The sequence below is a fragment of the Larimichthys crocea genome, chromosome XI (genome assembly GCF_000972845.2).
Source record: "Larimichthys crocea isolate SSNF chromosome XI, L_crocea_2.0, whole genome shotgun sequence".
Lineage (NCBI taxonomy): Eukaryota > Metazoa > Chordata > Actinopteri > Sciaenidae > Larimichthys > Larimichthys crocea.
In genome coordinates this window covers 11976538-12004040 of record NC_040021.1, presented here as the reverse complement: position 1 = coordinate 12004040, position 27503 = coordinate 11976538, and the positions used below count along the sequence as shown (strand labels likewise).

Genomic DNA, 27503 nt, shown 5'->3' with positions numbered 1-27503 from the left:
TACCATTCAAATAAGCTTTATTTCCCTCAGTATAAACATTACATCAAATACTTCAGGAATGTTATGGTCAATTTATGATGATGACCACATACATAAAAACATGAAAGAGTCTTCAACTGTATGACGTATAAAGAATACATTTAAAACCCATTAATAATCATAATTCAACATGTTATATATGTTATTTCTTTACTTGGGCTGATGTTTATTCCACTTATTTGGTGGTCTCCCCTTCTCACAGAACATCTACACTGTTTATAGTTCCCTTTATTTTAATAGTTCTTGGCTCTGATCTGAGATCATCATATGTGGCCAAGGCTACAGATTTTTATTGGGTGATGTCGTTTCCTGTGGGCACCGGGGTAGCCACCACCAGAACTGCCTGCACGGGTTTTGCATCCCACTCTGCAACCTGCAGAGTCTATTCTGATATTCTTGTTTGGCAGTCAAACAAAAGCTGGCATAGCGCGCGTGCACACACACACACACACACCACAAACACACCATTCAGTGCCAGCCATAGGAGCCAAGGCGTTTTACAGATAGGGTTTGTGGGCACTGGTGTACTTTCTAGTTGCTCTGCAGTCGTGGAATTAAATGTTTGGCAATTGGGATTTCATGGGTATAAGCAAGACCCTGGTGAGTTGTAAATAGCTGTAAACTGTGCGTGTGTGTGTGAGTGAGGGTGGAGAACACATGCAGCCTTGTAGTTAATTCATCTTGTTTTGCTGCGTTTTATAGGAGATACTCACTGAAGCAAAGAATAATATCACAATTTAAGTCTTGGCTCGAGTAGAGAAAGTTCTGCATTTCTCCTGACGTTCAATCAGATAGTCAATAAGATGTTGTCTGCGGCTTAAATTAGATTTCATGTACCCTCTGATAAAATGTCTTGTTTTGTGATAGAGCACAGAAAAATGTATCAGTCGATTGAACTGACCTGGCAGACGCACGACTTTAAATAATTGTAAGGGCATTTTTTTTTCACCTCATTTGCTGCCGCTGACCTCAAGAAATATAGTGGCAGCTGTGTCTGTTCACACCTCGCCCAAAATAGTGTTTACGCTGTTGACATAGCAACCACAAGGCCCAAGTACCCTTCTAATGCGGGCTTAGAGGATATATCTGCTCCAGGTGATATTTCACTTTCTGATGAATATACATATCTTTTTTTTCACACACAGATGTCACGCTCTTGATTTGTTTGTACAGGATAACTTTCAGTGCTCATCAAATGATAACAGCAGAGGTGGAGAGAGTGGAATTGTTTCAGGCTTACTCTTGCCAGGCCGAAGTAATATTTTCAGTTCTCTGTGAGTGGTTGAACTTATCTGGCAAAAGAAAAATGAAAAGCCACCTCAGCCTTTCTGGAGCCAGAAGCGCAGCCAAACTGAGCTGCTCAAAAGGGAATTTACACATTTCAGCTGCGAATGTTTCGACACACACACTGATGTCTGTAGTTCTGCTTTGGCTGGCAGCCAACATAATCATTACCTGATAAACTCGAGTTCCTCTTGTCTCTGTGATTGACAGGGAAGCAGAAAGAAATGCAGACAAAATTTTCTGCTATCACTATTAACAGCTATTAAGTTCTGTGGAGCTCCACACATTTACATCTTTCAGCTTTATGGGGTACTCAGGAATGCTGTCCATCTCTCTCTCTCTCTTTCCCTTTCTGTGTCCCTCACTTTCACTCTCCTTCCTGTTAGTTTCTTTCTATTCTGGTCGTCTGACGGTGTCAGCGAATCGCGGGGCAAGCTGTCGTCCCTTGCTGACCTATCACAGATGATGGTTTTTGCAGCTGAGCCCCTGGCTGGCAGGGCAGGCTGCGATCTCCCAAACACTCACACATACACACACACACACACACGCATGCAAACCATTCACATACCACATACACACCACCACACAGCGTCTCCCTTTGACGGTAGCTACTCGCTGCAATACACACATGAAGATATCCCCCCCTCCAAACACCCACCAAGCATGAGGAATGTTGATGGGACAGAACAAGTGCAACCTGTCTGTCAGCATCTGCTGTGATGAGTGGAGCGTACCAACTCTACAAGTGGGGAGTGGGAGGCCCGGGGTGTGAATTTGGTGTATATAAAACTTGAAATGCTTTTTTGGGACAGGAGGGAATAATATCTCTCAGATTGAGGCAGTAATTTGTCATAATGATGACGTCATGATCTTTTTCTTCCGTCAGGACCCTCCTATGGCGGTAACGTTGGGTCTGAGGATGGAGGAGATGATCTTCAACTTGGCTGACACGCACTTATTCTTCAATGACCTGGAGGTGAGACACGTGCACACAATTTAAAGGGCATGTTAAAAAAAAAAAAAAAATTCTATATTGCACGTCATTCAGATTTTGCACAAAGCTCAACAATGAGCGCTTAAAGTTTGTCGAAGTCAAATACTTTACTGCCCTCTAGTGGTGTGAAGTGATGAAACACAACCACTTACTGTAAGTTCTATTCTAATTTTAGTACATGTTTTTGTTCTTATTGTTTATTCTTTAAATAGATGAGTAGAATATGTTTATTCTTTCTCTCAACTCTCAACACAGTATATAGTATTATTAATATTATTATTATCATCAGTGGTACTAGTAACAGTAGTAGTAGTATAATGATGAAAAAAGATATACAGTTTACAGTATATTGGCTGCATTTATATAGCACTTTTCTAGTCTATAGACGACTCAAAGCATTTTACAACACATGCCAACATTTGCCCATTCACACACTGATGGCAGAGGCTGTCATGCGAGGTACCGACTGCTCATCAGGAGCAGTTAGTGGGTCAGTGTCTGGCTCAAGGACACTTGGACACTTTCTGTTTTTTTTAAAGATACTTATCCATGTGTCTTATCTTATTTGTGTGTGTGTGCAGGAGTGTGATCAGGTACATATTGATGACGTGTCATCAGACGACAATGGCCAGGACTTAAGGTGAGGATTTAACTATTCACGTTTTTAAGTACAATGTAACAAAGTAGTTATTGTTTGTGTTTCATAGGTTACTAATTAACAAATTGCTATATTTGTTTTCTGTTGTTTGGCTCTTCAAAAGTATTCAATTTTCAATCAGAAACATTAAAATGTGCATATTTTTCCTTTGCATTTTGAAAAAGTTAGTAATGAATTGCATTCTTGCAAATGACATATTGGCCATAATGTTTATAGTACTGATTAATAGAAATAACCATTTGATCCTTTTTGTTCTACCAGAGCAGATTTTTCAAATAAAACATATCATTATTATTGACAGTACTTACAGTTTTGCAACTGATGGCTTCCATGCAGCTGCAACCAGCGCCAACCTGTGCCTGGCTACGGGTGTCCGCGGCGGGGTCGACTGGATGAGGAAACTGGCCTTCCGCTACCGACGAGTCAAAGAGTTGTATAGCACATACAAAAACAATGTGGGGGGTAAGCCAATCTGACGGGAGTTTGACACCAGGGACAGTTAAAGGTCCAGTGTGTAAGATTCAGGGGGCTCTATTTACAGAGTATGGAATATAATATGCTTAACTACGTTTTCATTAGTGTGTAATCACCTGAAACTAAGAATTTTATGTAATCTTAGTATGAGACTTTTATAACTCTTCCCCGGATTCCATCATGTTGAACCACCATGTTTCTACAGTAGCCCAGAACTGACAAACTAAACACTGGCTCTAAGATAGGGTCTTTCAGGTTTTGTGTATGTTTCGTGGCAACCTTAATTTCACCTGCTAGATAGGAGAAGGCGAGGCAAGGGGGTTACAATCAGCAACTAAATCTTACACACTGGTCCTTTAAAGGGGGTGATAGAGAGCGGGAGTTTTTTGTTCAGTTGAATCTGAATTGGATTAAAATTCTGTCTGAGAAGATGCATGTGCCACAGGAATGAGCTTGTTTCATGTTTTCTGTGTAGTATGGACAGAAGTTACAGGTTCTGTCGATGTCATTGCGTCAGTTTTCACAGTGTAATCTGATGTTGAAGGTTTCATAAAGTCATGCTGTGTTTTAGGTCTGCTGGGTCCTGCTAAAAGAGACGCGTGGCTGCAGCTCAGAGCAGAGGTGGAAGCTCTGACTGACTCCTGGCTCACCCACGCACTCAAGTCCCTGTCCATCATCAGCTCCAGGTTCCACTTTTCATATATTTAATCTCTCCGTCGATGAATCAAGCCTGGATACAGAGCATGTGAACTATTCAGAACATTAATAACTCGGACTCTCTGTCTGTGTCCCGCAGGAGTAACTGTGTAAATGTGTTGGTGACCACGACGCAGCTCATACCAGCGCTGGCTAAAGTTCTCTTATATAGTCTGGGATCAGTTTTCCCCATTGAGAACATCTACAGTGCAACAAAAATAGGTAAGACACAAACACGTGTGCATGCACACATTTCATAAAATAAGCTTATAAATAGTACGTTAACGTTTACGTAAGATTAAACTGCTGTTAGTTGAGTTCAGGTTCCAACAGTTGTTTGGAAATGTCTAGAGTTAGAGTACAGTTTCATTTTATACTGTGTGGGCGTGTGCATATGTGTGTTTGAGAGGGACGCAACACCAAATTTACATTCACATTAAATCTCTGTTGAAGGAAAAGCAGATCACACTTCGATTACACTCGCATGTGCACACAGACACTTTGACCTTGAGCAAGAAGCTGTTAGGTAGTAGTAATAATTTAATACTCAGTGTAGTTTCTAAATCAGATTAATAAATAAAATTACTACACAGCTGACATCATATTATATCCTTCTCCTTTAACCAGTGCTCTCTCTTGTGTATAGATAAAATACAGTACCTGTTAGTATTAACTGTTTTTATTCAGGGTAATGTGGTATCCACAGTGTCATTTTATACAGCTTTTCCAGTATTTATTTACAAGTATACAGCCTCAGTCTAAACATACTTAAATGTGACAGATTTTACTTGTAATATTTGGCATTGATAAGACAGTAACAGTAAATATAATTAATAGAGGACAAAGTAATTGAGTAATTTACCAGTGCTACATGAAGTCATGCTGGTGTTAAAGAGTCTGACAGCTGTTGGAGTGAAGGGCCTGCAGTAGTGCTCCTTACATGGTGGGAGTAACAAAGAGACTCTGAAAGGCTACAGGAGCAATATGTGAATATAATGAAGTCACATTCATATTTTTTTTGTATTTTAAAATTTAAATGTGTGTGCATTATATTGAGATTTCAACCTAAAGGCACTACATTTCTGATTAAAGACTCAAGATCACACCAACTTGCAGTGCATCAACTTTGTTTTGAATCCTAGAAAGACGGCCATGATCATTTCATGATCAACTATGGGCTGAAGAAAAATAACAGCTGTGTTAAAAGACAGCTTTTTTCCATGACTGTGCTACATCTAGGACGTAGACTACAGATTAAGAAAGGCCCTACGCACCCATGGTCCTCCCACACAGGTGTTTTCACTTATTTAGTCTGATTGGACGTCTTCTAAACACTGTGTGACCATAAACAGACTGTGCTCGATTGACATCTCTCTGACCCTCTAATTAGTCTCGTTGCAGGTGTTAAGGTGGAAACTGTTAAGCTGTCTTTATTCTTATTGGTTCATCAAGTCTGGCGACCTCACGCGATTCCGGCATAGCTCCACCCAAAGTCTACTCAATCAGAATAATTGAAGACACCTGTGGGGTTATACACTGCCATGTTTAATTAGTACACAAACTCTAAACATTAGGTCCATCCTCACCTCACATGATCCCGAGCTGTTCTTGAACAACTCTGACACTCGTGGGATCTTCCAGGCCGGACGCCCGCGTTACCGAACGGACTCCATTAGCCTGAACCTCAGCCGGTTAAAGCCAATGTACCGCAACTGTGGCCAACACTAAATCATATTCAACCCTTCATCAGTTTATACAAAGGAAACAAAACAAGTCAGATCGTGGAGAGCTTAGAGAGCCAAAACATTCAGGGCCAAGTGTGTGTGGGCCCGTTCATCCCCACGGCGCCTTGATTTAAGTGGACGTAGCAATGTGGTAACCACGACAACCGCCTGAGGTTTTTACGTGTTTCAGGTCAGACGCCACATCCCATAGACTCCTGGACACATTGCTTTGGATGTGGAGCGCAATTAGTGTTGTGTATGTTTGTACGGGGAGAAAGGCCAAAGAAGGTTAACATGGGGATGTGACTTCTGACATCACTCACAAACACAAGTTTGCTCTTTGAGTTGTCGTGGCAACCAGATTTGTTATGTTCATCTGGATGGAAGCGCCTCTCAGGATGCACCATGTGGGCGTCGGGATTAATCAGTGTGAGCGATCTGTTTTTGGGTAATAATGGTGTTGTGTTTGTGTGTGAAAGTCTCCACTCCTTCGCTTCAACCCTTGATGCACACGCAGCTCTGTTTTATTTCCATCTAAACAACAAGTGAAAAATCTGTGAAAGCCATTTGTTTGTCTCCAGGCAAAGAGAGCTGTTTTGAGCGTATAGTCTCCCGCTTTGGCACTAACATTACATATGTTGTGATTGGCGATGGGAAGGATGAAGAGCATGCAGCCAGCCAGGTAAACAAACGACTTCTGAACTCTGACCCCTCTGACCATGTGACCCTCCTTCCTCCCCTTGTTTATTTGTTTTTTTGCAGGAAAAGAGAGTTGCTTTGAACGCATAATGCAAAGGTTTGGCAGGAAAGTAGTGTATGTTGTAATTGGGGACGGTGTGGAAGAGGAGCAGGCGGCCAAAAAGGTAATGGACCCGCAACCTCACAGTGACCCCGCCTCCTCCTCACAGTGTGAGCTCTGATTGGACGAAGCCTGCCTTTCTTTGCTGTAGAAGTTTTGTGTTGGTCGTTCACTTTTTTCTGTTCTACTTGCTGTTGCTATTTTTTTTTTTTTTTTTCATGGTGAAACAGGAGACTCTTGATTGCATATGTCGGAGTGAAGATTTGAGATTGATGCTTGGCTAATGTACATTTTGCACCTACTTTTTAAAAGTCAAATATACCAAAATTTTGTGAGCCACCTTGCAGCTGAATTATTAAAATGAACTTTACTTCCAAACTTTAGTCATATTTGACATTGAAACTGATTGGCTGCCCAAATGTACACGGTGATTAAGCTTTGAACAATCTCATTTGTTTAGAGCAATAATGCCGGGTTTTATCCAGTGGTGTGTGGAGTCTTAATGTAAGAGAAACAAACAACAAAAGACATGTCGAGTAGTGATATACTTTCCTTATAAGTGTGAATACAAATCCCATCTCTTCTCCAGCTTTGGGCTTCATTCTTAATGCTGGGTGCTGGGATTGTTAAAGGAATACTTTGTCATTATGGGAAATGTGCATATTTGCTTTTGTTTTTTTTAAGCCAAGCGTTCAATGAGAAGATTGATACCACTCTTTTATCCGTCATCATTAAACATGGAGCCAGTTAGCTTAGCTTAGCATAAAGACAGAGGGGAAACAACTAGCCGAGAGCACACCAGTGTCTTTAAAGCTCACTAATTTAACATAACTTGTTTAATTCAAAGCCCTAATGTGACAATAATTAGACTTTTTATGGGGCAAGTTGGTTATTTCATGGTGAAAACAAGCTTAGCTTAGCTCGCTAACAGTTTTTACACTGTGGTATAGATTAAAGACGACACCATGTGCTAGTTTGTGACCTTCAGAGGTGGATTATTATACCTTTGGGATAGTGCCAGGCTAGTTTATTTTATCTTTATATAAAGCTAAGCTAACGGCTAATAGCTGTAGCCTTATTGAAGGTTCGAATATGAGCGCGATATCGATCTTCTCGTCGAATATCAACTCTCAGCGCAGAAGCAGATAAACGCATATCCCAAAACGCTGAGCTCTTCCTTTAAAAGCCTTTTAGGATTGCATGGGTTTTGTTTGCAGTGCTTTTTTGCAAAAGCAAGCAGCTACAAGCTACTGTAGTGTAGCTTGCATGACTTTAGGTGGTGGTATGCAGCTATGGAACGGCACTGCCGGTTTTAATGACGTGTGTGTGTTCACTCCACAGCACAACATGCCTTTCTGGAGGATATCCAGTCACTCTGACCTGCTGGCACTACACCAAGCACTGGAGTTTGAGTACCTGTAACTATTATAGCAATATGGACTCATGCAATGTTACCATGGACATGGTCAGCCAGGCAGAACCCCCCCTCCCCCCTTCTTTTGTATAACTATTTAAGAACAAACAATACACTGCAACTGTTTTTCGTGATTTTATTTTTTTGTCTTGTTTTTTTTGAACGTCTGGATTTACAAACTCTGAACGGTCTTAAGTAAAAGGAGAGGTGAAAGAGGAGGTAAAGAAAAAGAACAGTGGAGGGTTAAAAGATGACCCCCAGCTACCCAGCTCAGCCCTACCGAGGCCTCAATGCTAGGAACGGACCGCTGTGAAAACCCTGTCTACCGTCCCTTAGAGCTGTAGCAGACTGAAAGCCTGTAAAGGCTAAAAAAAATAAAAAAATGACCTCCCTTGGCCTGGGAGGATGTTTCTTTGGGCAACTCCTTGATGTTTGGTTTGTTCTGGAGCACCCAGGCTAGTATAAAGCCTGCTGTGGGTCACCTGGGACGAACTATCTTCAAACAACGAGGGCTTCTCTGTACAGGCAGCATTATGTGTGCGGGGATAAACGGCTGCTTTTTTTAAAGTGTTTTCTTCCTGGTGGTATAATCACAACACAACAATGCAGTCTGTGGCAGAAACTTGTGTAAATTATTTACAATAAACTTAAAAAGGGCAGTGGTGGATGTTTTTGTCAAGGAAAGGAAATTTGGGGGTCTGTTTTTTTTTTCTCCTCCCCTTCTGGATTTTTGTAATTTTTTTGGGTGGGTGGGTGGAATTGAGGATGTGCGTCATGATGTGTTGTGCCTTAATGTGTTTGAATGTCTTTTCTTTATTCAGAAATGTCTATGTATGTAGATATAAAGGAGAAAACCTATCCAAATGACCTATGCATCTTGTCTTCCCTAATTAAATTTTGAAGCTGATCAAACTTCAGATAACCAAAAATAAATACAGTGCTGCAATTATTCAAAATAGTCCACTTTTCCTGTTAGACAACAGTAAAGCACAGATTTATCCATTAGTGTCTTGTACCACCACTCAGCTCATACCAAGCATCACTTTCATGATCTTTATAAATCTAGGAATTTTAGGTTTTGCCAAAAAGCTGAAGTTTATAGTTTAGTTTCATATCTAAGCAGAACACGATTTTATAGTCTCCAATCAATTGCCAGTGGTGAGATAAATATGCCAAGGGAGTAAAAGAGACGCTTCAGACAACAGCTTCATTTCCACGATTTATTGACACCTCATTTCTTGCCTTTGAAGTATTCCTCAATCACATCCTTTGCTTGAGACTCCTTGCCATAATCCTGTAGACAGAATAAAAAATGTTTAGTTTAAGAGCAGGTTGGACAGAACTGGGCTTTAAATTACAGCCAAGCAGATATTACTGGCCAATTAAGCTCATCATCTATCCGTCAGTGTCAGCCAAAAAGTAACCGCCCATGTCAGTACAAATGTTTGGCAATTTAGAGGGTAGTTTGTTTTTTTTTTTTTAAAAAAGGGGCCCTGTGTCCTTCAAAAATTATGTTTACATTCTAAGTGTATCCATAAGGTCTAACCAAAAAAAAAGAAAAGCTGATTCAATTTAAAAATCCAAGTTTTACAGTTTTCTTCCCTGCTGTTGCTGCATGGCAGGATATCTCAGTGTTGCCACCTGCTCATCAGGGGAATAGAGACTCATTGGCAGGAATTTGTACTGTGCCACTCGCGTGTAAAAATAAAAATTAACAAAAAAGCTCCATGGCTACTAGATCAAAAACTTCACAGGGAACCCTTTAAGCAGTAATTCATGAACCGTTTGGCCAACACAGAGCACCGATGAGTGTAATGTAACTATAAAATAGTTTATCCAGTACAGAAGACATTAGACAAATATTTAACCAGAATGGGATTATCAGATTGTGTAAATGCAAATCTTAAATATACACATTCGGTCAGGCTCTGCTCTAAATGACAGCAAGCTGGTGAGCAACACTGACTGTATGAACACCGATTGAAGCTACAGGAAACATGCTGCTCTCATCCCAGCCAATAACACCATCTTATTTAACAGTCCCATTAAAATCAAGTGGAAATATTTGTTGTCTTTTACATTACCAAAACTCAGCTAGACCCATTGATATCTACTAAAACTACAAAAATGAGTAATGACCCATCAACAAATGTTGCTTGATGTCATGCGTTACTATATGTAGCCATTCTTAGGGACCCCAGACACCACAGATGGACGACGGGGCTCGTACCCTGGCTGTCATTTAGCCAAAAGTTATCAACAACAGCTGCGTGGCACAAAGCACAGCACCTGCACTTGATTGGCAGATCTACTTTCTTTCGCTCATGGTTTCTAAAGGTTTTTACCTTGACTACAACACAGCTGCAGCCCACCACCTTGCGGGGTTTGCCTTCACGGTCAATCTTGCACAGACCAACCCACTCGCCGAGCTTCTTGTTGTCGTCAACCTGGAACACAAGTTACACGGAGTGAATGTCAGCAACTGATTTCAAACAACGTAAACAACACTGACAATTAATGATGAACTAAAGCCATCAGAAACGACTTCAGTTTTTGGGTACTGGCTTGTATCTCAGACAGAAATTGGGTAACGATGGCAGTCTCCTCATATTATTCAGTAGAGGGAGCCAAACTATCATCAGTGATACAGCAGTACATAACATGCTACCTTTAACTCATCTGTCAATACACACATGGGAGTTTGGCAATAAGGCATTCCCCCTTGATGTCTGGTCTTGGGGCTCATTACCTTGATCAGGTTGATCTGATGCTCAGCGCAGAGGGCCTCCACCAACTTGACGTACATGGGTTCGTCACAGTTGGCTGCAAGGGCGCAAAGATGGGCCTGACGCCTGCGAAGGAACACGTCATTAACTTGCAGTGAGGGTTATATACACACCATTTATACATGTTAACGCTTGACGGCGTATCTCAGACAGAAATTGGGTAACAGTGGCAGTCTTCCGCATAAAATCTCAGTAGAGGGAGCCAAATTATCATCAGCGATACACCCACTAAGAACAAAACATCAACGGAGTAAGTAAATTTAAACATACTTGTCCAGGGCCTTGGCAGCCTCACGGATACCACGGGCCAGGCCATCGTGGATGAGTGCGGTCTTGAGCACTTCAGGGAGAGCGGTGTTGACATCCATGACACCTCCAGCAGCAGCGCTATGAGAAGAAACGGGCAAAGAAAAACAAGAGACAAAGCTTACAGTGTGATCAATGAAGGGTTGACAGACAAGTGGGGCTCCAGTAGAGCTTCGGGCATGTCAGAAGGAGGCTCTCACTCATTGTAGAGTGAAGGGGTATCCGACAAAAGAATAAAGTCATCATTCAAGCACCGGTGAGCTCACTTGAAGAGGAACAGCACATTTGTGGGATGAAAAGTTTTATTATAAAGTTTAATTTATGGTTTTGGACATCTTGTAGGGGCGGACATTCAAAACAAGGCATCTGTATGTTTTGCATTGTTTGGTTGTTGGTAACATCCCATTCAAAACAGGATGTTGACATGCACCATCATAAAATCATTTAAAGACATAGTTTAATGAGAAATTTAGAAGAGACATCTGTTCTGATAAATCCAGAGGAGGTAGTTTTGTCACTCTGTATCCTGAGACACTTCGCTGTCAAACGTCCATTCTGCATTACTAAACGCAGCTCAAAACTTAAACGTCATGTAGAAATTTGTAGTTTTAATTAAGGTGGCTAACCTCGTTATGCCAATAACTAATGCACTGCAACTTTAGGAGACACATAAGCGACAGCGATTTCAACCCTGAAGGCGCAGAGACTCTTTAAACTACCTCACACATGAGGTACAAACAAGAAAAAGATCTCTCCACTTGACAGTGGAAACGTTGCTGAACATTTTAGTGTTTAAATCCAACTTTGTTAACCACGTTACGGATGCTAAAGAGGATTGAGTTTGTGCACACACACACACGTTTCGTGCTGCTATTCTCTGTACAACACATGCAACGTGTTAAGTTAATTAACATGTGGTCTGATACAGTTTCAATAAATCTGTGTGCTCATTATTACTATTATATACGGTAATTAACATTATCATCATCTTGCCACTGCACTCATCTACCTGTTTATCTTGCGCTTTTATTTTTTTAATACCTCAGTATTTTACTGTACTCAAATACACTGGACTGTTGCTATGACGACCTTATTTTGATTAATAAAGTCATCTAACTAATGAAATGCACTACTTTGAGCTACACACTGACTTTATAAAATGACACATTTAATGTTTGTTTTTAAGACTCTGCTCAGCTTGAGGAGACCTGAGCTCGCAGAGGCTCGACCACACTCTGATATCAGGTATCTCTGTTAGCCTGTTAGCCTAAGTTAGCTCACCTAAAATAACCTAATCATCGCGCCGCTAGTTGTAAACAACCGGCCCCGAGAGTAGCTAATAAATCACACCGTTACATTATAACTTTTCACGCACACAGACACGCAGACACATGGAGCGGTCCGCTCCCGTCAGCGCCGTTTGGTCAGTCGGCTAACAGACAGCAGCTACACTCACCCTTCCTCGGCCATTGTTGGTTTAAAGATGGATGTTGGGACTCAAAGTTCTGCAATAAAGCACAGATACGAGAGAGGAGTTATTATCCGTCACAAACAGCCGGCTGTGGTGAGTTTATGTGTCACGATGTTTGATTAATCCGGTGGATTGAGCCGGTAAAATGTTGGAAACGCACCGGACTCTCCTCTCGGGCAGCGGGTAAAGAGGACGTCATGAGCGCGCGACATTGCTTTAATACCAGCAGGCCCCATCCACGCGCGCCGCGCCACCACTAGTGGCGTCTCACGTGCTGCCTGCTGCAGTTTGTCAGAGTTTATTATGAATACTGATTTTTATTATTTTTATTAAATTTTTTCACCTGGAGATGTGCTGCTAATTCCTGTAAATGTGTCAAATATAGACAATAATAAAATATGCATACATGGAAACTTAAAGTGCTCATCCATCCATTATCTGTAATTTCTTATCTTCATCAGGGTCACGGTGGGGCTGGAGCCTGTCCCCAGGTGACTTTGGGCGAAAGGCAGGGTGCATATACGACACATTTCTATGTGTATCTCTATAGATATATTATCATTATTATTGCTGTTATCCTGTTTTTATTATTATATACTGTTATTAACAATAACATTACCATCATATCATCAGTACTATTACCATCATCTTGCCACTGCACTTATCTACCGGTTTATCTTGTGTTTTTTTAAGTGTTCTTGTCCCATTCTGTGTATTTTTTTTCTACCTCAGTATTTTATTCTATTGTATTTTTACCGTATTCAAATATATCGGACTGCTGCTATGACGACCTAATTTTCCTTCAGAGATTAATAAAGTAATCTATCTATCTATCTATCTATCTATCTATCTATCTATCTATCTATCTATCTATCTATCTATCTATCTATTTACACCCCACAGGGAGAACGTACAAAGTCCACACAGAAAGGCCCCAGCTGGGGTTCAAACCAGGAACCTTCTTGCTGTGAAGGAAATGAAAGTACCATTATGAACTAGTCATATAAGTAAATACGGAAATATAATATATATATATATAATAATATATTATATTATATATATATATAATATATATATATATATATATATATGGTAGCTAAGAAATGACAAAACTCATGAGTGCAAGAGGCAGAATTCAAATGATTTTTAAAAAAAAATTTATTTCACTTTTACAGACTGTTCCAATGAGCAATTCCAACAACTCTGATATGTCTGAAAGAGAAGGTTAGAAAAGCACCTGCACTAATCCAAATTAGCACTTCTTTAAGTTCTTCATCGACTATGAATAAAACGTCTATGACGACCAAATCAAAAGAATAAAACAGAAAACGTGTTCATGGACATGTTGCTGTGGATGAGTTTTCACATGACTGGTCTGTTGCTTTCCTTTTAGAGTTTGAGAAAGACCTCTAATTCTTCCATCTCAATTGCATTGTCGAATGCAGTATAATCCTGAAAGAAAGAAAGAAAGAAAGAAAGAAAGAAAGAAAGAAAGAAAGAAAGAAAGAAAAGGAAAAGAGAGAGAGAAACAAACAAACAAAACAAAATTTCATTTTAAATCTTACATCTTACATTAAATCAGTACAAACTTAGCCAATTGCTGACTCAGCAGGTTAGAAAGTATACAGAGTTTTCAACATTTTTTTTTAGATAGATGATGAATGAATTAATCTCTATCTCTGCTAGGGGTGTAGGGGTATACTCAAACAGTTTTAACCTCTAACTCTACATTTCAGTAATATATCGCTCAATGTCTTTTCACATATTTTCAGCAACTATTGTCCAACATATTTAATGTATTTTAAAAGAAATCTCCCACAGTTACCATCTATGGCTCTAGTGTGGCTAAAAATGATAATGTTTGAGTGCATAGGATGTAACACTTTGATAATTTATAGCTCTTCAGAGGTCTTTTAGGCTCAAAGGGGTTCTCCTTTAGTGAGGACAACATTTCTGTCACCGCAAAAACTGAATGGAATGCTGAAATGACTGTCAAAACCCTCCTGGAGCAATCTGGTATTGTTATGTGTGTCGGGAAAATGATTATGGTGTGTGCCAGCGTACCTGTGCTGTGCACCACATTTAAGCATGCATTGCTGACGCCTGTATGTGACTGTGCAAACCTGTGGGTGGTTTAATGAGCTGTAAATATTGACTTAATTCTTGCTCTACGCCCTAGACTACCAATGGTTTTTCTTCCCTATGACAAATTCAGTAAGCATGTAAATGATTTACATTCAGTCATAACAACTATTGTTATCGATAAGGTGTTAAAGAACACTATACGTTTACAGGTTATCGTGGGAGACTTACCCCACAGTAGACATCCCCATTGCATATTTGAGGGGGCAGAGCAGTCGGGTCGCCTGCCATCTTCCTCATTAAATCCCTGTCTGCAGGGTCTTGAGTAACGTCCACACATTCAAAAGGAATCTTCTTGGATTGTAGGATAGAGAAGATTCTTTCCTGACGTTTCTTCAGCTGGAGTAAACAATGATTTATCAGTTGCATTTTGCAAAAACAATAACTTCATGTGTAGCCCCGTGACCTACAGAGTTCTGCTTTGTAACAAACTTCGTCTACAATGAGAAGCCACAGTTTGCCTACAGAAATCAAATGTTGTACACAACACACAGAGTACATGCCTTATATGTTGTTAAATGTCACAAAGTCAATCTGTGCATTAACAATATGACTATACATTTAAAAGAAACTGCATACTGTACCTCTATGGAACAGCTCACACTGGAAATAAACACCTTGAGTGGCATATCTGCTGTTTTAAGAATAAAACCTGGATCTAGACACACGTCCAGAGGTTTAGAGAGCGAGAGACTGGGAAAGGTGCAGGGAGAAGTTGAAAGACGGAATGATCCAGTATCAGCTAAGTGCAGGTATGCAGTGCCTGTCTGCTGGAACAGACAAGGTGAGCAGGTTTGGGCATGGCCTAGCTGCCTGCATGGTCACACCCACTTCTACTGAGAGTGGTTCCAGTTGTAGCCTGTCTGCATCAGTTGTGAAAGCACTGACTGACAGTGCTACCTGCAGTAGTGGAACGTAAATACATTTACTCAGTTGAGCCTGTTGTACTTAAGAACAAAGTCGAGGTACTTTTACTTTGTTTTATGCAACTTTATTCTTCTGCTTCACTACATCTTAGAGGCAAATGTTGTATTTTACTCCACCACATTTGTCTGACAGCTGTAGTTAGTAATTGTCTTTCAGATTACAATTTTTAATACCCTTGTTATCCAATGAAACCACATATTTTATTATATACATTTTTTTTAAATCTCCTTATGCCAAATAATAAGGAAAATGCTTCATCAAAAAGCTGAAAACATTTTTTTCTGATGAAAACAGATATATGATGAGCTCAACCTTCAACATCTACAGCAGTAAAATGAAACAAACGCAGGAATGCAGCAGTAATATAAATCCAAAAACATCATCATATATAACAGTACAAAATAACACTCACAGGGACCATTTTACTGCAGAATGAGTACTTTTACTTCTCATCTCAGTTTACGTTTTGAAAGCTTGTGAATACGTGACTTTTACTTGTAGTGAAGTATTTTCACGGTGATAATTCTTAAATTTAAATAAACCACCACGTAACTAAGTACTTTTACTCAAGCACTGCACATATAAGCACAAGCTAGAGGTACTTGACTTGAGTTCATGCAACTTCATACCACATTTCACAGGAAATACTGGGGGAATATTTACTCCAGTATGTAGGCCCCTTTTCATGAAAGACTGAATTAAATTCAACTGCTTCACTATTGTACACATTATGATTAGATTTATATTATCTTAATAATAATAATCATCTTATTGGAAGGGTTTAAAACATATTAGGAATGTTGGTGTTAATGTTGTTTAAGCACATTTGCTTTGGTGTAATTATGATGATTGGTCACTGATGTGTAAAATGGATAAAAAGAAAACTCCAAAATGCCAAATGAAAAGGTATATGTGTAAGAAATACAAATGTATTAATTAATGAGTACTCACATGCACCAAAAAAGCAAATTATCATGCAACACAAAGACAATGTAATCAGTACCTTTTTACAGGTCAGTGGAAAAATCACGACATGAGTAAATAATTAAAAAAAAACTGTTGGCAAAGCAAATGTTTGCTGTCATATATGCTATTGAAAATCACATTTTTAATTTCTACAACATTTATTTTCTCAATATTTTCTAAATATCATTGTCTAAAGCAAATAACAAAGCATCTATTTAAAGAAATGTTGGTTGATATATTTCAGAATAATTTCTTTACTTAAAAAGAGGTGTAAAAACACACTTGAAACAGGTCCCTAATGCTCCTATTGTCTACCTATTGTCTACAGAAACCATGACATACAACATTACTGTTAGATGTGGTTACTTGAAACTTTCTACCAGAGAGAGAAAGCAAAAGCCTGTTTTTCAACCCAGTGTACTGCTCATGCAATTGCATGACATAAGTTATTTCGTAGTTTCACGTGACAACGAGTGGTTCGAGCTCATAACACACTCTCCCAGCCAGGTCTTCAGGACCCCTCTCAACAGTGTTGTCTTGATCAGCATCAGCCTTCTTGTCGTCCAGACCGCTACTGTGTCCATGCTCTTTCACTTGGACGCTGGGGTCTCTGAGGGATATAAGGAGAGTGACAATTGCAATGACTTTTAACATATTTGAAATGTTTGCAAATAGCATCAGTTTCTTTTTTTAGTACCTTCCATTGAACATTTTATTGTTTCTGTCTTCTTCATCATGCTTTATTTGTCCTCCAAATGTGTTACTGAACAGAACCATGGCACCTGAAAAGTGAGCAGAAATTCACCATGAAAACAGTCAATCTTTGAAAAATGAGAACAACTATCCCATCTAACTAACTAACTAACTAACTAACTAACTAACTAACTAACTAACTAACTAACCATATGTCATTTTTAAACCTGCAGTCATAGATTTTTTGGCCACTTGGGGGAGCACACCAAAGTTAAGTAAAGTTGTTATAGTAAACATGTAACTTAGCCTGACTATTTATGTTCTTTGTGTTTTGTGTCTTTTGGATTAACAACAGCTGCCTATTGTAGCTGAAAGCGTGAACTATAACGGTAAAATTACAGGCCTTAAAACCAAAACAATGTGCTGCTATTATCCAATGATAGCTATCAGCAGGTTTGTTGCAACAAGCTGGGACTTTCACTCGACACACATCATTGTCACTATCAAAATGTTAACTGATGCAGCTTATAACGTACCAACACCTTGCCATCTCCTTCTCCAGACGAAGTAGCCTATACCCAGCACGAGCAGCAGCACCACTACCCCTATCAAAACTCCTAACACAACTGAGGAGGATGAGGCAGCTGTAGAGAGTAAAACATCACATAGCAAAATCAGAAAAGTGAAAAACTAGTTAGAGTTAATAAAGAAAGACAAATGAACTCTCAAAGGCTCTCAGGTCTCACCGACTACAGTGATTTGGAGTGACTTTGAGGGAACAGAACGGAAAGTCAACGAGGAGATGTTAACAGCGTAGACACAGGTGTACTCTCCTTGGTGTTCATATTCTATTAAAGGGAATTCAAAGTTTGCCACGAAGAAGATAGAATGGCCAAATGCTGTTTTCATATCAGCGGTAGTGTTTGACTTTGTCAGATAGAAGAGGCCTCCAGGATAACTGGAATGAGTAGAGCAAGTAACAAAGAAGGTGCTGCCTTGGGTAACCGATACTTTGTCTGGGCTGTAGATCACCATTGCATGAGGAGAGGTCAGGGTGATGCTGGGCACCTCCATTTTCACTGCAGAACAGAGACAGATTTTTACAAATGCATATAGATCATGATAATAATGTTTGCAATCTTCAAATTTCAAACTGTTGTGTTTAAATGGACAGACAAAGCACAAAAATATTTACCTGTAACAGAGAGCTCAGCAACATTTCCTTGAGGATAATAGATGACTTGACTGGGCAATTTCTTTTGATATTCACAGAAGTATGACCCCTTATGCCCGAAGTCCACTGCAGGGAACGTAAAGGTTACAGCTTCATTTTCAGAGTACTTTTCTATTTTAAATGAGTCATCCGTCTTTTTCAGGACAAATGTCCCTCCCAGTTGTTCTGAAAGCACAGTGCAGGTGATTTCAACTTTTTCACCCCAGTTTACCTCTGGAGAAGGACTCAAAGCAATTTGGGGCTTCTGTAGAGCACCTGAAACAGATAATACATTTTAGTATTTTTGTTTTGTTACATCAGTTAATGCTAATCTAATATCAGTTGGGAGGTAATGACTTCATTCACAGATTCAAAATTAGCCAGGCCTCTTACCTAAACAGATAACACCAGCATCTTCACCGTGCCCACAGTTATTTTCTCCAAAACCGGGATGTGTACAATGTGTGAGAGCAGCCTCTTGCCCTGTACACTCCACGTTATCAAGCCATATTGGACCAGTGCCTCTACCGAAGTGGGCACTTGTAGGAGCAGAAACAGCATGACCACAGCCAAGCTGTCTACACACCACATCGCCATTGGTCATTTCCCATTCATCATCGCACACAGTTCCCCATTGGCCTTTATAGTGGATCTCCACTCTTCCGGAGCACTGACCTGAGCCGCCGACCAACCGGAGTTGTGCTGCATGAGAAGATCAGAAATGAAGTGAGTGCAAATGTAAAGGACATTTACATACAATTCTACAAATACTGATGATATATTATTTGCCCAACTGCCTGTGACAATTTTGAACACAACATTTAAAAAGGCTTTACCTGCACAGAGAACACCAGCATCATGGTCATGCCCACATGTTGCGCTTCTGAAACCATTGAGTGAGCATTGCTGAAGAGATGTCACATTGTCAAAGCATGAAGGGTTTGCCTCCACTACTGGTCCGCTGCCTTGTCCAAAATGTGCAGCGCCGGGAGCGTTCATTGCGTGTCCGCATTCAAGGAGTTCACACACCACCTGAGCTTTATTCAAGTTCCAGTCTGTGTCACACACCGTTTGCCACACATTGCCATGACGGACCTCTACTCTGCCAGCACACTCATCCTTATTATTAACCAACCGGGCTTCCAAACCTCCTGTGGAGTCAAATAAACTAAAATGGTTATATGGTATCAGACATTTAAAAATCTGGACACTAATCAGCTGTTAGACAAGTTACTTGCTTCACTTCTGTTCATGTATTCAACCATAGCTTTAACACAGATAGATCGAGGGATTCTGAATTAAATGAGAGATGAAAAAACTCCACTTGTTTGGGCTTCAAAGCTGAGGTTACATCCCTCCAACATACTGTATACAACCCTAAAATTGCATACAATACAACTAAACAATGTCCATGACAACTGAGTAACTCTATCTGCAGAGGAAGACCAGAAACAGTGGTTGAAAGCTAGTATGCGTGAGATTTAGATGGGACATGTAGAAACAAGTCTTTAAAAACCGTGAAGTGAAGAAATAGGAATGATACAACTCATCAACAACAAACAAGACCTTTGTGTATATTTCCTTACCTGCGCAGATAACACCAGCAATTGAGGTGCTGTTGCAAGTTCTGTCTCGATATGGTCTTTGCTGGCACTGAGCCAGTGTTGACTCCATTCCATTGCATTCAATTTGATCAATCCAAGTCTGTCCTGTTCCATGGCCAAATTCATTAGAGGTGGTAAGCTTATGAACGCTTCCGCAGCCCAGCTGTCTGCACACCACCATTCCATCATTTTTATCCCAGGATTCACTACATACAGTCCCCCACTGGTTTTTGTCATAGTACTCCACTCTTCCAGCACAATGATTGTTCCCATCGGACAGCTTTACATTGCCTGGAAATGACAGTTGTTCTTGAATGTACTGTACATGCAGTTGGTGTTTGGTGTGATTTGAGTGCTCTCTAAGTTATCAAATGACTATGTTTCCTTAAAAAATGTCATGATTTGAATCACAAGGCAATGCACGGTATAGAAGGTTACTGGACTATGGATTGCTTTGATATTTGACAGTCATCTGTTATATCATCAACATATCTTGGCCCATAAAAGAGAGACAGCTAAGAGTAATAGAGTAGTCAGATCCTTTGCATAGTTATGCATATTATATTCCATTTCTACTTCACTCAAGGATTCATGTAAAAGCATGATTCTGCTGTTATAGTTGGTTGAGTTGGAATCTGCCGATAATCTTATTTTCTTTGTTCATAGATTGATCTTAACTCCTTAACTTGTAACTAAAGCTGTAGAATAATTTTAGTGGAGTAAAAAGTACAATTTAGAATGATGATGTCTCAAAAATCTGGCATATATATATACAATAGTTGCAGTACTGTTGTAGTTTAGAACACTTTACACAATAAATGAGAGAGAAGTCTTACCTGAACATTCAACACCTGCGTCTTCAATACGATTGTTGCTGGGATATTGTCCCACTGTGCACTGTGAAAGAGAGCGCTCTCCACCTACACAAGTGACCTTATATCCTGCCAATCCACCTCGACCAAATGATCCAGAGAACTTGACAGGATCTCCACAATTCATCTCTCTGCATACGACTGCAGCTTCATTTCTTCCCCAGTTAACATTATACGCTGCTGCCCAGCGGCCACCATAGTGGAACTCCACTCTGCCTGAGCACTGGTTAGACCCATTCACAAGTCTAATGTCAGCTGCAAAGCAAGGGAGAGATCAATTTGTTTCTTGGTGTTTGGACACATTAAAAAGTAGTATCTGGCTAAATTATTAAAATTGTATGTGATATTCTGATATACTGCAGAGGACATACTGTGAGAAATAAAGCAAATAATGTGCTAACAAGGAGGAATGAACAAGACAATAGCGTATTAATAGAGATGATACCTGAGCACACCACACCGGCATCTTCACCATGACCACAGTTATTTTCTCCAAGGGTGGGATGTCGGCAGTGCAAAAGGGATGTCTCGTTACCAATACAGTCAACATCATCCAGCCAGATGTCTCCATTGCCTTGACCAAAGAAGGCACTAGACTTGGCTGTCTGGGCTGTTCCACAGTCCATGGCTCTGCACACTACCTCAGCATCTTTGATGTCCCACTCATCGTCACACACTGTTCCCCACTGGCCATCATGCAGTATTTCCACTCTACCAGAGCAACGGTTAGTGCCATTAACAAGCCTCAGCGGTGGAACACCTGAGGAGAGGTGCACTCATGTTCAAAGAACTCACCAGCTTAATTCAAATTATTAAATATCAGGGTTTATGTGGACTGTCAAATGCTGTAGTCCACAGAATTTTCTGCAGGAATTACACGTTTACAGTAGAATAAAGAATCATTTTAATGATTTTATTAGTAGTAGTAATAATAATAATAATAATAATAATAATAATAATAATAATAATAATAATAATAAACAATAAACGGAAGAAGAAGTACAAGGAAAAGAAGATTTAATTAATCAATCTTGTTTTAAATGATCATGTCGTTTGCTATTCTTGTTGAAGGATGCTACCCACCTATCATTTGTTTCTTACCTGAACATGAAAGCGAAACAGTTTCACATCTCGCTGTGTTTTCTTTAAGTGTGCACTGGCCAATAGAGCTAATATTGCCAGAGCATCTATTTGTATAACCTTTCAGTCCGCTTTCACCAAAATTGAAGGATTGCTGGGTTTTTTTGGCATTTCCACAACCGAGTTCCCGACACACCAAATTAGCCTCTTCATCGCCCCAGTTATTACTATTACAAATCTTCACCCAGCTGTTATCATGGTAAACCTCCACTCTGCCAGAGCAGCGGTCAGTTCCGTTCGCCAATCTGACTGAGTCTGGAAAGGAAGTAGATAAAAAGAAGTATTTGTGACATTTCAAGACTTATTAGCTGTGATTCAACAATTCAACGGTTTTATGACGTGACAGCACTATGGTTTGGTTTAGTTTGATTTAGTTTGGTTTGGTTTAGGCACAAAAATATTGATTAGGAATATTCATGCATTGAGTCTTTTCTATGCTTCTCAGGATGATAGGGTTTGAGGTAAGAGGAACAGATTGTAATGCTTCTAAGCTAACCGATCTCCATTGTCTTTATATCTCAAGATTTCGACTGAGATTCGACAAGATTCCAAACAGTATAGCATGTGTTACCTGAGCATATAACACCAGCATCTTCATTGTGGTCGCAATCATGTTCTCCAAAACCTCTGTGCAGACAGTCACTGAGGGATTTCTCATGACCAGTACACTCAACATCATCCAACCACACCTGAGCTGAACCTCTGCCAAAGAAGGCCTTGTACCTGACTGCGATAGCAGTCCCACAGTTCATCTCTCGGCATGCAACAGTTGCTTCCTGCATGCCCCATCTGTCATCACAAACTGTCCCCCACTGTCCATCATGGTAGATTTCTACTCGGCCAGTGCACCTATTAGTCCCATTCTTCAGTCGAATCGGTTTACTGTCTGTCAGGTGGAAAAGAAAAAAAGTAAAGACCATGTTAAATGAGAAGTCATCCACAACATATGTGAGGTTCATCACAAAGTTACTGATGTAGTCTTTTTGAAAATGTGGATGACTTACTTGTACATAAAACAGTTGCATCAACACAACTCTCCTTGAATTCTTGGAAGCTGCACTTTGATATAGAGCTCTCATTTCCAACACAGGTGGTTTTGACTCCATCCAGGTGAAGTTCCTCTCCAAAATGTAACACTTCAGTGCTAGTAACAGGGATTCCACAGTTCATCTCTCGACACACCACTGAAACTTCTTCAGCTTCCCAGTCATTTCTGCATATTCGTTTCCACTGGCCATTGCGGTAGGCCTCCACTCTGCCACTACACCGATTGGTACCGTTGAGCAATCTCAAATGTTCTGTAATTGATACAGGTATAAATTTAAATTAGATTATACAATAAGTGATTATGTGAAAATAATAAATGTCTATAAGCGGTTTGTAAAGAGTAAGTCCATGATGAATAATACTGTGCCAGATATTGTTCTAAGTAAGAATTTTATTTCAAATTTTAGACTCAACTTGTAGGAGCGACTTGTAGGAACTGAACATGTGTCAGATGAGTTCAGAAAATGACATGACTAACTAAATGAAAAGTGAGATGAATTTATCTCTATCTCTCTGGGGGTGCAGGGGTATGCTCAGGGTGGCCTCAGTGTGTCATCGAGCCATCCTTTAGGACCGCCCAAAAAATCCTGGACTGAAAACTGTTGAAAAACTGTTTTAACCTCTAACTCCACATTTCAGTAATATATTGTAGTCTTTTCAGCAACTATTTTCCAATATATTTAATGTATTTTGAAAGTAATCTCGTAATTGCCTTCACACAGACTTTAAAGTCACCATGAAGCAGAAAGCCTGTTTCCTTTAAAACAGGCAGATAGGGAGGGCATTTGCAGTAGGCAATATTGCTGTTGCAATATATATTGCAATACTGAGTGTTTGATGTTACCACCAAACATTGCAGGTAGCACTGTGATATGGTTTCTTCCAGTTAACACGACCCGGGACTGGAAAAACAACTTCCGAAACCATTGGTAACCAGTTTGGCAGGAAATACAGTAGCCTATCAAAGTGATTTCTCTTGGCTGACCAAGCTAAAGACAGTTATTAGTGGTTCACTGTCAATTTATCCATCAGGAAAGTCCGTAAATCACCATGCCTACAAGTAACTTTCTAATGAACACATTTTCCGTATGAAAACCAGAGTGTAAAAAGGTCATTAACCATTTTACGCAGCAGAAACGTTAGGAAGTTATTGCTGCCAAACATGCAACAAACATAAACTGTCTTAGATTCTGATTCAAATTGTGCTAAATTCTGATTTGGGCATGGGAATAAGCATTTTACCAACTTTCTGTGGCCTGGATCTAACATTTTTTGGAGCCTGTACATAAAGTTAACTAAAAGTCAAGCTATTTCTGTATCTGTTGCTTCCACTTTTCTTCAGTTCTTTTTTTCAAATGGGCCACAGCTTTATGGAAGAGAAATACTAAATAACACCACAATGTAGAACGAAGGCGATATGAGGCAAAGACGTGTGTGATGACTCACAATGGTATGATCAAAATAGGGTTTGCTGGTGACTGTTTATCTCCCCTTCTGCCCTTTGCACTTTACATTTGCAGCAGCCAGTCATGTGTTGACCTTGCTGTTGTGCATGTGCTACAGCAGAATTGCTACCACAAGTAACAATCATCTTAAACCAAACAACAATTTTTGAACTGTACAACTACACAATACGTAGGTTCTTAAACACCAATAGGCCTAATGTGATTAGTTGTCAAGATAAATGCTGCGTTAGCTGCTTTTCTCCACAGCCGTATTTCCCAATATCTCATGGCAGTTCCACATTTCTGATTTAATATGAATTGAGGAAGGTACTTGCATTATTGCAAATTTGTGATTCAGGTTGAGAAATATGCTTACTTGAAAGATAGATTAGAAGCATTGTTGCCTAAATGCATGAAGTAACTTGGGGGGGTCATGGGAGTTGCTGTTTTCATTATCAAACACCCATCATTGCTGATGAAAATATCTGATGGGACTCAAGTTAAATGAAGTTAATGGACAAGGTAATGTCACTTTCACCAACTTCCTTACCTGCTCTCTGACATATCCCATGTTACTCCAGAAGTTATAGCAACAAAAGAGCCTAAAAGGGACTCTGGATTTAATTTACACAATTCAATAAACTATATAAGAGGTCTAGTCATTTTATATATCGTTTTGATATTTTTAAGCAGGAATGTCACATATTACACCTCTAAAGTGTCTTGAGTGCATCAACATAACTGAGATAAGTGAGTAAACTCACCTGAACAGATAACCCCAGCGTCTTCACTATGGCCACAGTTATTTTCTCCAAATGGGTTGTGTACACACTTGAGGATAGACAACTCAGTACCAGTACACTGCACATCATCCAACCAGATGTCAGCCTTTCCCTCACCAAAAAAGGCACCTTTTTTGGCTTCAAGAACTGACCCACAGCTTAGCTCTCGACACACCACCTCTGCGTTGGCAATGCTCCACAGATCATCACACACCGTTCCCCACCTGTCCTCATAATTGACCTCCACTCTACCAGCACAACGTGAAGGCCCAACCAGCCTAATTTTGCTACATTCTGGAAAAATAAAACACAATAGGTTGTATGACCATGAACTCAGTAACTGGTGCTTTTTCAATAGATCGGGAAGTATAAATCAAAATATCTCAATAATATGTTTTTTAGGCATGAGATACAATACAATTTTACTTACTTGTAAGCAGTGATAGACTCAGTAGACCTACAGCAGAAACACAATAGTCTAATTTAGCACAAAGATTTGTCATGGAAGTTTAAAACAATATGTTCCAAAAATACGTAGCAGTCAATGCTATAATTTTCCAAGTTTGTTACGATTCAAGACTTGAAATTTAATTTTCATCCCAAAAATACATATTGAATAATTTAAAAAACATCAAGTTTTTCAATTGCTGAAAGAACAATTGAAAAACAAAAAACTCACCTATTGACAAATAACACACAAAATGTAGTTTTTCAGCAGAAATGAAGATCATATTGTGTCTTCAAAGTAGGTCGAACACTGTCAAGAGTAAAAATTAAAGTATTGTTACTCTTCATTTAAAAAGGGTGGTTGTGGTAGTGTCAAATGTCAAACTTAATGATTTTTAGAAAATAGCTTTTTTCTTTCTGCATAGGTAATTAATTCCCCCTCTTACCTTTAAAATTCAGCTTTTAAAATGACCTCACAATTCAAAATAAAAAGTTGATCACATCTGAAACATCCAATGAAAACTCTATGAACAGATCCAGTAATTGTTAGGAATAAAAGGGGCTGCCTGGACTTGGACTGCAACGTGGATCTATGTTGACATTTTGATCAATCATTAAAGACAGAGGATGAGAGACGATTTCATTTTGTTTTACACAATATCTACATTACTATTTGAAAAAAGGCATTATAGTCAACAGGAAAACAAACCCACATGTAACTTGATGCTGAAAAGAAGCCTATATCACAGTGACACTGATTTGTAGACATGACAAAGGACTGCGATCACAGAAAAATACAAGGGGAATGTAGATCAAAAGGAGAGTTGTTATGAACAAATGTCAAAAGGTAAACTTGACCAGTGACTCCCAAACCATGTGTCCCCTCCCACCATCCGCGGCAGTCTTTTTATGTTGAATTTCTCTGTAGCAAATCCATTTACCCACTTTCTTTAATGCTGCCTAATTGCAAAATCCATTACACATTCAATTCCATTATATAAATATGAGCTTTGCTTTGCAGTATACACTGAAAATGATTTGCCATTCAGTTTCAGTCCTACATTAATTATGTATTTTCAAACATGAAAAATTACATTTTAATTTTGTTGTATGTACAGCATGCATTTAAACTTTTACTCAGTGTTATTTGGCCTTTGGCTTCAGACGTCTTTATTCATTATTGATAAAAAGAGGTTAGCTTTAACAGGAAATATCAGATTTTACAAATAGTTTTCTTACCTTAAAATTAGTTGATGCAGTGTTTTGCTCATTTGAATAAAGACCAGAATGAGCTACAGAGAGATGCTCTTTCACAAACACTTGACTTGGCAGAACCACCTCTTGTCCCACATTTTATTGCTAACATGACTCATTGGGAATAAACAAGGCTGAACACTTCCCCTTATGAAAGTCTGAGCCTCATTACATTTGACATTTGTTCAGTTCCTCTTATGCACCTCCAACTATTACCACTGTTCAGTGTCTTCCTGTTAAATGTCATGGGAGCAACTACAAGTTGTTTACTACTTGTGCACTGCTGCTATTCACTACTGCTTATTTGCAGCCACAATTGGAGTTGC

The 27503-nt window shown here is 39.5% G+C and overlaps 4 protein-coding genes and 3 non-coding genes across 12 annotated transcripts in view; 1 reads left to right on the top strand and 6 right to left on the bottom strand.

Annotated features, from left to right (window-relative positions):
• The window catches only part of eya4 (EYA transcriptional coactivator and phosphatase 4), a 42720-nt gene extending 33709 nt beyond the window's left edge, over positions 1-9011 (top strand). For 3 of the 5 annotated variants that reach the window (XM_010739333.3, XM_010739336.3, XM_010739337.2), the window contains 7 exons: positions 2210-2299; positions 2899-2957; positions 3277-3437; positions 4021-4135; positions 4246-4367; positions 6632-6732; positions 8010-9011. In XM_010739333.3, coding sequence (XP_010737635.2) covers positions 2210-2299; positions 2899-2957; positions 3277-3437; positions 4021-4135; positions 4246-4367; positions 6632-6732; positions 8010-8090 — 729 coding nt within the window. In that variant the 3' untranslated portion in view covers positions 8091-9011. Of the gene's footprint in view, positions 1-2209; positions 2300-2898; positions 2958-3276; positions 3438-4020; positions 4136-4245; positions 4368-6450; positions 6552-6631; positions 6733-8009 lie in introns of all 5 variants that reach the window. The other 2 variants (XR_003463201.1, XM_010739334.3) reach the window with 2 other exon arrangements.
• A 277-nt stretch (positions 9012-9288) lies between these two features.
• rps12 (ribosomal protein S12) lies at positions 9289-12896 on the bottom strand. The gene is made up of 6 exons (XM_010739332.3): positions 12806-12896; positions 12631-12679; positions 11139-11255; positions 10832-10934; positions 10428-10529; positions 9289-9376 (listed from the first exon to the last, which is right to left on the bottom strand). The coding sequence occupies exons 2-6, from the start codon at positions 12642-12644 to the stop codon at positions 9314-9316; spliced, it is 399 nt and encodes a 132-aa protein (XP_010737634.1). The 5' UTR covers positions 12645-12679; positions 12806-12896; the 3' UTR covers positions 9289-9313.
• LOC113746954 (small nucleolar RNA SNORD100) lies at positions 10649-10731 on the bottom strand. The gene has a single exon (XR_003463262.1). It is a non-coding gene; the product is annotated as a small nucleolar RNA SNORD100 (small nucleolar RNA).
• LOC113746955 (small nucleolar RNA SNORD100) lies at positions 11008-11092 on the bottom strand. Its single transcript, XR_003463263.1, has one exon. It is a non-coding gene; the product is annotated as a small nucleolar RNA SNORD100 (small nucleolar RNA).
• On the bottom strand, positions 11352-11426 carry LOC113746951 (small nucleolar RNA SNORD101). Its single transcript, XR_003463259.1, has one exon. It is a non-coding gene; the product is annotated as a small nucleolar RNA SNORD101 (small nucleolar RNA).
• An 898-nt stretch (positions 12897-13794) lies between the features above and the next one.
• LOC104925657 (SH3 domain-binding glutamic acid-rich-like protein 3) lies at positions 13795-15564 on the bottom strand. Its single transcript, XM_010739331.3, has 3 exons — positions 15372-15564; positions 14959-15126; positions 13795-14097 (listed from the first exon to the last, which is right to left on the bottom strand). The coding sequence occupies exons 1-3, from the start codon at positions 15414-15416 to the stop codon at positions 14035-14037; spliced, it is 276 nt and encodes a 91-aa protein (XP_010737633.2). The 5' UTR covers positions 15417-15564; the 3' UTR covers positions 13795-14034.
• A 198-nt stretch (positions 15565-15762) lies between these two features.
• Positions 15763-27301, bottom strand: LOC104925655 (deleted in malignant brain tumors 1 protein-like). Of its 2 annotated transcripts, none has more exons than XM_010739329.3 (17): positions 27163-27301; positions 26156-26233; positions 25907-25933; positions 25459-25770; positions 23207-23500; positions 22774-23088; positions 22164-22457; positions 21508-21822; positions 21027-21317; positions 20173-20481; positions 19423-19737; positions 18980-19288; positions 18569-18862; positions 18120-18452; positions 17910-18017; positions 17378-17462; positions 15763-17290 (listed from the first exon to the last, which is right to left on the bottom strand). In XM_010739329.3, the coding sequence occupies exons 2-17, from the start codon at positions 26205-26207 to the stop codon at positions 17140-17142; spliced, it is 3804 nt and encodes a 1267-aa protein (XP_010737631.2). In that variant the 5' UTR covers positions 26208-26233; positions 27163-27301; the 3' UTR covers positions 15763-17139. The 2 variants fall into 2 exon arrangements, with proteins under 2 accessions (XP_010737631.2, XP_010737630.2); XM_010739328.3 differs by lacking the exon at positions 27163-27301 and adding an exon at positions 26370-26481.
• Positions 27302-27503: the final 202 nt, after the last annotated feature.

Coding starts and splice junctions, on each gene's coding strand:
- rps12 (XM_010739332.3), bottom strand. Junction 10,530..10,831: donor ATCAGATCAACCTGATCAAG/GTAATGAGCCCC, acceptor CTTGTGTTCCAG/GTTGACGACAACAAGAAGCT. Junction 9,377..10,427: donor GCAGCTGTGTTGTAGTCAAG/GTAAAAACCTTT, acceptor TTCTGTCTACAG/GATTATGGCAAGGAGTCTCA.
- LOC104925657 (XM_010739331.3), bottom strand. CDS start 15,416: ATGCCACTCAAGGTGTTTATTTCCAGTGTGAGCTGTTCCATAGAG. Junction 15,127..15,371: donor GTGTGAGCTGTTCCATAGAG/GTACAGTATGCA, acceptor TGTTTACTCCAG/CTGAAGAAACGTCAGGAAAG. Junction 14,098..14,958: donor ATGGGGATGTCTACTGTGGG/GTAAGTCTCCCA, acceptor TCTTTCTTTCAG/GATTATACTGCATTCGACAA.
- LOC104925655 (XM_010739329.3), bottom strand. CDS start 26,207: ATGATCTTCATTTCTGCTGAAAAACTACATTTTGTGTGTTATTTGTCA. Junction 23,089..23,206: donor TGCAACTGTTTTATGTACAA/GTAAGTCATCCA, acceptor TCCACCTGACAG/ACAGTAAACCGATTCGACTG. Junction 20,482..21,026: donor CGCAGGTGTTGAATGTTCAG/GTAAGACTTCTC, acceptor TGTCATTTCCAG/GCAATGTAAAGCTGTCCGAT.